At 54.9% G+C, this 8,286-nt stretch overlaps 1 protein-coding gene across 1 annotated transcript; it reads left to right on the forward strand.

Annotated features, from left to right (window-relative positions):
- Window positions 1-1,407: 1,407 nt before the first annotated feature.
- Window positions 1,408-8,286, forward strand: LOC132086701 (serine/threonine-protein kinase PAK 3-like). Its single transcript, XM_059492565.1, has 13 exons — window positions 1,408-1,486; window positions 2,428-2,465; window positions 2,904-3,030; window positions 3,090-3,101; window positions 4,001-4,135; window positions 4,821-4,884; window positions 5,518-5,566; window positions 5,876-5,988; window positions 6,247-6,364; window positions 7,136-7,235; window positions 7,507-7,703; window positions 7,801-7,938; window positions 8,185-8,286. The coding sequence occupies exons 1-13, from the start codon at window positions 1,408-1,410 to the stop codon at window positions 8,284-8,286; spliced, it is 1,272 nt and encodes a 423-aa protein (XP_059348548.1).

Raw genomic sequence — 8,286 nt, forward strand, 5'->3', positions numbered from 1 at the left:
GTTGAATACACATCTTTGTGTCAAGGCCTGGTGACTTCCAGGAGCACCTGGAAGCTACTGCCAAGGACAAAAGTCTCACTCTTGCTGGTTTTGACACTGATTTGTTGGGAGGATTTTGATCTACGTCGACAGTGATCTACAGGAACTGGATCCTTGACACCAAGTGCCTTCAAGCAACATCTCTAAGCAGAGTGGGCAATGAAGTCCAGATACTAATGAGTTGTGGTTTGTTTTAACTCTGTCTAACATATGGTACACTATCCCAAAACATGTTATTTTTGAGTGCTTCAGGCATTTAAAACTTAGGTTTATTCTTGTCAACACTTTTCTTTCCTCTCTTCAGAAATCTGCATGTCCAGCTACTAATTTCTTTCTCAGCTTGTTGAAAAGTTACCAGTCAGACAAGACTTGTTTCTTGACCCAGAGATGGGGCAAGCGTCACCGTTAGGCCGGACGTGGCATACACACGTGATCAAGGGTCCAAGAAGAAAAAGGTTTGTTTGTTTTATTCTGCATGTTCTCCAGCTTATACACTCTTAACAAAGCGTGATCTCAAGTCACTAACTACATCACAATAACTTCTTCTATCCATTGGTGCAAAGCAATTAACGTCAATACAACTGGCAAAAGTTTTACAGAAATTTATAAGGCACGTATGCACATCTACTTCAGCACCTAGTCTAGCATACGCAACTTTTCCTGAATCTCTTCTAATGGGTTTCCATGCTGACGGCCTTGTCTTCTTCCTTGCTATGGATACACTCAAAAACCATCAACTGCTATTTCTTCCATGAACTCGGCTTTGCTTGCAGGCCAGCTGTCAAGCCCCTCCATAGGTCAGCATGCACCCGCGTGCTCAAGGAGCAACTGCAGCCTACAATAGTCCTGGAAATTTATTATCTTTGCTTCGTTTGCCATCTAAATGTCACTGAAGAAGTTAGGCTTTTCCAAACCAGCTAGGATGCCACCTAGAAGAAGCAGACTTGCTTTCAGTCAAAGCTTTTGGGACCAAGAGTCATGTTTGCTTGCATTGCTTGGATGCCGCTTGGATTGGCGCATTTTCTGAGTTCCCCTGGCATGCCTTGAGCACTGCCTTTGTGAGTGAGGAGAATTTCCCAGGCTTTTCTTTTGCATCAGCTGTACACAAGGTTGTCTTGCTGGGCACAAGAAAGCCACAGAGCAGCTGCCATTGTGAGGTCAAGCCAGAGGTGCCACGTCACAGTGCTGTCAGCACAGCGTTGTCCCGGTGCGCGCCAGGCCTGGTCGTCCAGAGCAGCTCTTCCGCTGGCTCCCTGCAGGAGGATCCTTGTGCTCAAGGAGCTCTCAGCAGACGGCCTGCACCCCGAGAGGAGTCTTGGCTTTCCCTTGGCTGGCACTCAGCGTGCAAACGCGCACAGCACTGCCAAAATGATTGGGCAAGTCTGTGCCGCCGTTTGCACCATCTTTTCTGTTGTCTATTCTGGCTACTACCTGACCCAGCTGACTCGTAAGTAAAGGTTTCTCCTGGGGCTGGCATTGCCCGACTTTTGCTTGGCTCTGCTCTTTATGCCGCAGCAGTGGCCCAGTTTCTTTGGGAACAGAATGGCCGTGAAGGTGCCACCGCTTTGGTCAATGTCCTGCCAGCAGCATCAGCTACAAAGGGGGCATCTGTACTGGGTAGCGCGTGCAGACTATTTGCCATGCAACCTGCAGCGGTTGCCTTCCCTCCCCGGGAGAGTGCGCGGCAGCGGAGTCTGTCATTTCCTCAGCTTGCTGCTTCAAGCAAGACAAGCTGCAAATTGCAGACTCTGAGGGCAGATCCTCAGAAGTATTTCTACCAACTCAGTGGTTCTCTCCAGGAGTGAAGGAAAGCACCTTTTGCTCCATATTCTACCCCTTAGAGGCCTTGGCTGCATGACTTGAGCCTTTGATGCTGTGCCAAGACTGCGATTGCCTTGGCCATGCAGCACAAACTCCAGTGCAGGGAGGGTTTGCTGCTGAGCCCAGCAGCTGTTCCTGGGCTGCTTCAGCAGGGAGCTGCCACAGGGAAGGGACCCTTTGTGGAAGCTTTGCTGGGCTATCATCTTCAGCCAAGGGATGGGAATTAGGGCGTGCAATTTAAAAGAATGTATATGGAAAATGCAGGAAAGGGAAGCGGGAAATGTAGCTTGAGCTGTTAGGCACAAGAGAAGCTCAAAGTTTTGAAGAGCAGCGGGCATTTCCAGCACCGTCTTCCTATTTCTCTCTTGGCAAAAGAGGCCCAAATGTAGCCAGAGGCTCCTCTAGCGTCCTTCTTGTTCTCTTGCTTGCTGTGGGAAAGAGCTGTTGCTCCTGGAGGCATGTTGGGAAAGGGAAATGCTCTGTGTTGGGACTGCCTTGTGCTGTGGGAGTGGCCAGCACAGGCACTTTTCTAAGGGCCTCTGCTTCCTTTTGCCTTGCTGGCTGCAGGTCACCTGACACGCGGATGGAGACAAGCCTGTCCTTTGGTGAGTGGCAAAGGAAGCTGAGACGTTGCTGGCGTGTGAGAATTGTGCAGCAATTCTGCCAGCTTGGCCTGTTGCAGCCGAGTGTGGAGTGCCGGCGTGGGAGGCTGAAGGAAAGGCCAGCTGCCCGGTGGCATCAGCAGTAGCAAAGGGAGCACTGGCTGTTTGCTGATTTTCCAGTGAAAAGCCTTTCAAGAGATGAAAGGCAAAAGGGACAGCTCCAAGGCATCTTGCTGCTTCTAGGCAGCAGGGAAGCTCAAATGCACAGCAAGATGGAGTAGCAGCTCGTTCAGCCAGCTTCCTCGGCTTTGCGTGACTCAGAGGCCCACTTGTATCAAAGTCTATGATTTGCCCTTCTTCTGGGTGCTTTCCCAGCTCAATAGAAAGCAGCTCCTAAGGCACTGGCTTTTGCCCATCTCTCTCACTTCTGTCTGCCTGCAGGGCACAACAGCAGGGTCAGCAGCTCCTCTGGCTGCCTCTGTCATTGAGGAAGAGGATGAAGAGGAGCAAAGGAAGATGAAGCCTTCAGCCGCTGTCCCTTCACAGCCTGAACTTGCAGAGCCAGTAAGTGACAGCTGAGCTTGGCACTGCCTTTGGCGCACGGCCAGGCTACCCGTTTTGGAGCAGCCCTTGTTGCTCGTGGCTGAAGATGCTGGCAGCCGTGTGCCTGCTGTGACGTAGTGCGGCTTCAGGCAAGCTGGGGAGCCCTGGCCAATGGGTTCTGAAGTTTGACATTGAAGCTGGGATGCTGAGAGGGCGCCAGAGTGTCTCTTGGGATCAGACAGGAGGCAGCATTGAGTGACTCTCAGTGCAGGAGTCAGCCCCTTGTGCCCGTTGTCAGTGCAGGCTGCCTGTGGTCAGCGGACAGCGCGGCCCAAATACGCAGTTGACAGCCTTGCAGGGTACCTGGCAGACACTGGCCCCTGGAAGGGACCTGCTGTCTCCGTGGACTAATTAGCTTCAGGCTGTGCTTCACTTCCAGCCGGTCAGAGCAGAGTTTGGAGAGGAGAATCCTCGGCAGCCCTGCATTGTAAAAGGGCGGGTGGGTCTGGGCAGGGCTGGAAGGCGGCTCCCAAGGGCCGCTCTCTAAAGGCTGCCATAGAGAAGGGAAATCCGTGAAACAGATCAGAGAAGGGACACGCTGCGGGCTTCTGAGCAGACTGTTGCCTGCCAACTCCGGGCTGATTTCATTCCGGCCCAGGAAAAGACAGGAGGAGGAAAGCAGCGAGGCTCTGGGGCCCTGCTCTGATCTCTTTGTGGATTTGGCAGCCCCATCGATACCTTGTTGCCAGTGTCTTGCAGAAAAGCTGAACACGTGGAGCGTGGAGGTGGTCGGGAGGGGCTGGATCCAAGTAGCCTTTGGGCTTCTCCCGAAGGTGCCTTTGAGAAGGGGACATGGGAACTGCTCCAGCTGGAGAGGCCTGGCCGTGGCTGGCAGCACCTTCCCAAGGCCTTGCTTTTGCTGTGCGCTTAGGGGGGGGCATGAGTGCCAGCCACCCTTCTGACGGGCAATCCTTTCTTGTCCCAGCGCAAGACAGGCTCTGCCATTCAACCTGGTGCCGCCGGACCAGCATGGCCTGCAGCAGCCAGCTCAAGCCCCGCTGCCGGCACTTCCTGCAGCAGCGCAGCCCAGCAGCCCGAGATGAGGGAGGAGCAGGGCCTGAAGACACTGAGTACGTCCGTCTGGTGCATTTCTTGTCTGCCAGAGCAGGGTCTTGTGCGAGTGTCTGGGTGTAGGCTGCGCCAGATGCTGGCCCTCAGTCTCAGAGGCACTTAGGCCTCTCTGCAGAAGGTGTTGTACTGCTCTGAGGAAGCGCGGCAGCGCTCAGGGAGTCCCTGCTGCCTGTGAGGGCGGCTGGGCCTGGCTTGGCCCTGCCTGGGCTGCCTTCTGGGCCAAAGACAAAAGCAGAGATTGTTTCTGCTTGAGCAGAAGGCTGGCACGTAGCAAGTGACTATTGCCCAGGGAGCTGTCTGGCCCCAGGTGTTTTCTGGCTCTGGTTCTTACTCCTCCTCCGGCCCAGACACTTTGTGCCCCTGGCAGTGGACCTGCCAGTGATGGTGGGTGTGACTGCGGAGGCAGCAAAGGCCCTTGCTTACCTCTTAGGGCCCCCTTCTTAAGGGCTCATCATTTTGGCTTATCGCGTGAGATGCTGCTCTTGAAAGAAATCAAGGCCTTCTTGGAAAGGCCACCTGATGAAAGGTGGAGAAGATGGCCCTCCCACTTGCTGGTCTCAGCAGCTGGAAGCCGCGGGACCGCAAAGGGCCCAGAGCTGCGGGCAGTGGGGCTGCCTTTGGGACGCTCTGGGCAGCAGCGTCTCTGTGTGCGAGTGAGCGCCCTGCACTGCTTTTGTCTTTCAGGGAGCATCGTGAGTCCGGGCCGGCCAACGGGCAAATACACGGCATTTGAGGAACTCGGGCGAGGGTAAGCGTGACGTCAGCTCATTTTACAAAAGTGTGGGCCAGGTCTTTGGCTGGTGCAATATCAAGCGTGAAGTCAGGCAAGCTCCAATCATGGTCAGGCTCCGGCTTGACCTCGTGTCGCCTGCCTGGACTGCTCGGTCAGAGCAATGCAAAGGCCTCATCAAAGACAAGTTGATGCTGGCAGTGTCTTGCTTGCAGCAGTGAGGAGCAGGAGCTGGGAGAAGCCCTGGCCCTGCAGCTTTGTGGCCTGAAAGAGCACCTTGCCATCCAAGAAAGGTCAGATTGTCAAGGACAGTCTTCTGACTCAAATTGTTCTCCCTTTTTTGACACACACATGCATGCACACCCGCACAAGGAGAGAGTTCCCCTTAGGTTCTGAAATGACCTGGCAGGGTGTGCGCCTTGGAGATTTCCAGCGGCCCTTGGTCTTCATGCTGCACCTTAGTGTTCCCTTGGACAGCCTGCCCCGCATGGCAGAGGGCTCACGGGCTAACATGCTGTTGGCCGAAGAGATGCTGCAGCCAGGCATTTTTTCTAAGGAAGGCGTCCAGGCAGCCTGGGGAGATCTGCTGCCTGGGCTTGCTTTCACTGCCAGAGGGATAAAGGTCTCTTTCTGCTGCTTTTGTCTTTCTAGAGGGTTTGGAGCTGTTTATAAAGCCCTTGACACCAGCAGCGGACAACAGGTAAAGTGCCAAGAGCCCCACGCCATTTTGCAGCTCTGGAGCGCTTTGCCCGCTGCTGTGAGCTGTGCTTGGAGGTTTGGGTGGCAGCTCCATGTCTGCAGCAGGGGCTGTTCCTCTGAAATACAGTCTAGGCTCAGGGGGCAGAATGCATTTGGGATGGCTTTTGGTGCTTCTGCTAAGCTCTGCTGTCTAGTGACAAGGCACTTTGGCCCAGCGTGCTGCCTCATTGCACCAGCACTCGCTCCGTGCTCCTTGTGATCTCGAGCGGGGTGCGTCTTCTCAAGGTACCGGTGGCCAATGTCATTGCAGGTGGCAATCAAGATCATGTCACTCGAGGAGGAGATGTCCGAGGAGCTGGCTGCCAATGAAATCCTGGCCATGAGGGACAACAGGAGTCCCAATATCGTTACCTACTTAGACAGGTTGGCATATTCTGGTGTCAATGTAGCTTTAGCTGGTGCAAGCGCAAAGAGACGATGCCCTTTGGTCGCTGGCAGAGAACAGAGCTGGGGATGATTTCTCTGCATGTCTCCAGAGCGTGGGAGGAGGTGGAGCTGGTGTTCAACAGTCTCTTGTGGCACCCGTAGCTTGGAGAGCAGCTGCAAAAACCTGTCTCAGGCCCTGGGGTGACTGAGACTATGCCCATTCTGTTGCTCCATGCCGTGGTTTTCTTCTTTCAGCTACCTGGTGGATGCGGAGCTCTGGCTGGCCATGGAGTTCATGGACGGCGGCACCTTGTTTGATGTGCTGAGGGCAGTGTACCTGGAGGAAGGACAGATAGGCGCTGTCTGTCGGGAGGTGAGGGATCCCGCTTGTGCTTGCCCAAGACTGCCCGGATGCTGCTTGTCAGCTGGAGCTTAAGGAGAGCCGAGATTTCTTGCTCTCACCTTTCTTTTGCTGCTGCTGCTGCTGCTGCTGCTGTCATGCCACACAGGAGAAGAAAGAGCATGGGAAGTGTACTGCCTGCCGGTGCCCTCGCACTCCTCAGGCTCTGTTCTTGCACTCTTCCATCCTGTCTGTCCTCTGGCCTTGGTGCTCGCTCACTGGCTCAATTTCTCTTTCTTCCTCTTCTCAGCTTTGCCTGGGAATGTTTGCCTGGAGCCTGTCTGTCTGTCCTACATTGCTTGCCACTGGAAGGCAGCATGCGGGTGGCAGAATTTCAAGCTAAGGGCAAAGAGCTGTCCTCAGCTTCAAAGGCTACCATTGCAGCCTGCATGGCGATGCATTGTGGAACAGCTCGAAGGTGCTGCTGTCACCAGCAGCTTCCTCTTCTGCTGCCACTAGGCTTCCCCGAAATTCTTTGCCGTGCCGCCTCCCAGCCAAAGGTGGCGCGCTTCCTACCCAAGGCCGGTGGAACTTTTGGGAGCCCAGACGCCTTTGCTTGGAAATCTAGAAAAAACTTCCAAGAGTGTTGAAGCAGCAAGCTCTTCATGGTGACAGCAGCGTGATGTTTTGCCCTCGCTCACAATTCCCTGCGAAAGCCGCCAATCCCCTTGAGCTCTTTCCTTGCGGGTGGGATGAAATCAGATCCTGCAGGTTAACTTTCCCTCCCTCCTTTTTCTCTCTCAGTGCCTGCAAGGACTGCATTTCCTTCATTCCCGCCAAGTCATCCACAGAGACATCAAAAGTTGCAACGTCCTGGTGGGCACGGACGGATCCGTCAAGTTGGGTGGGTATCCCTGCTGGGCTGCAGCATGTCCAGCATATGCCGTGTGCTTGCATTTTGGTGACGGCCAGTGGGGCAGAAGCGCGGCTTGGCCAGTGCGTGAATCGTCAGGGTGTTTTTGAAGCGGCCGATGCCTTATTTGCCTGGCTCCAGGCACGTGGAAGGAGAGCTCAGCTGCTTTTTCAGTTAGATTCAGCATGGCCTGGTCAGGGCAATGGTTTTGGCTGCTTTGCCAGTGGTAGCTGGCTTTGACAGGCTTTGTTTTTGTCCTCAGGTGACTTTGGCCTCTGTGCTCAGCTCAGCCCTGAGCACAGCAAGCGCAGCTCCAGCGTCGGCACTCCCAGCTGGATGGCACCGGAGGTGGTGAGAGGAGAAGCCTACGGCCCCAAAGTGGACATCTGGTCCCTGGGGATCATGGGGCTGGAAATGGTGGAAGGGGAAGCTCCTTACCAGCGGGAAGCCCGTCTCCGGGTAAGGTGCAGCTTAGCAAGAGGGCTCTGTGTGGAGAGAGCTGTGTGTGGCTAGCAAAGGAGCAGGTGGAGTGTCCTCTTGCATCCATGTGCTGTAGGTTTTTGAACTGCTAGAAAGGAACGGGCCCCCAAAACTGCAGAACCCCAGGCACCACTCGGCTCTCCTGCGCGACTTCCTCCGCTGCTGCCTGCAGGCAGATGAGGACAGGCGCTGGTCTGCCCAGGAGCTCCTACAGGTAAGAAAAAGCAAAGGGGCAAAAAGCCCTGGCAGCTGAGGACACCTGCATGAAGGGATGAGGAGGAGGAGGAGTGTGGGCCACGTGGCACAGAAAGCTGCCAGGACAGGAAGGCGCAGGGGGACATGCTGCCCTCAGTGCTCTTTGTGTGTCTTGCTGGTAGCCAGGGAATCCTGCTTGAGCCCGCAGGCTCAAGTGATCCTGGAAAGTAAGAGTTCCTTTCTTTGTTCTTTTTCCTCTGGGCAGCATCCCTTCGTGACCTCAGGCGATCCTGCCTCCAGCCTGGCTGCTCTGATCATCTCAGCCAAGCAAGTGCAGGAAGACTGGAGAGGAGACACCTGCGCCTGA

The sequence above is a fragment of the Ammospiza nelsoni genome, chromosome Z (assembly GCF_027579445.1).
Source record: "Ammospiza nelsoni isolate bAmmNel1 chromosome Z, bAmmNel1.pri, whole genome shotgun sequence".
NCBI lineage: Eukaryota > Metazoa > Chordata > Aves > Passeriformes > Passerellidae > Ammospiza > Ammospiza nelsoni.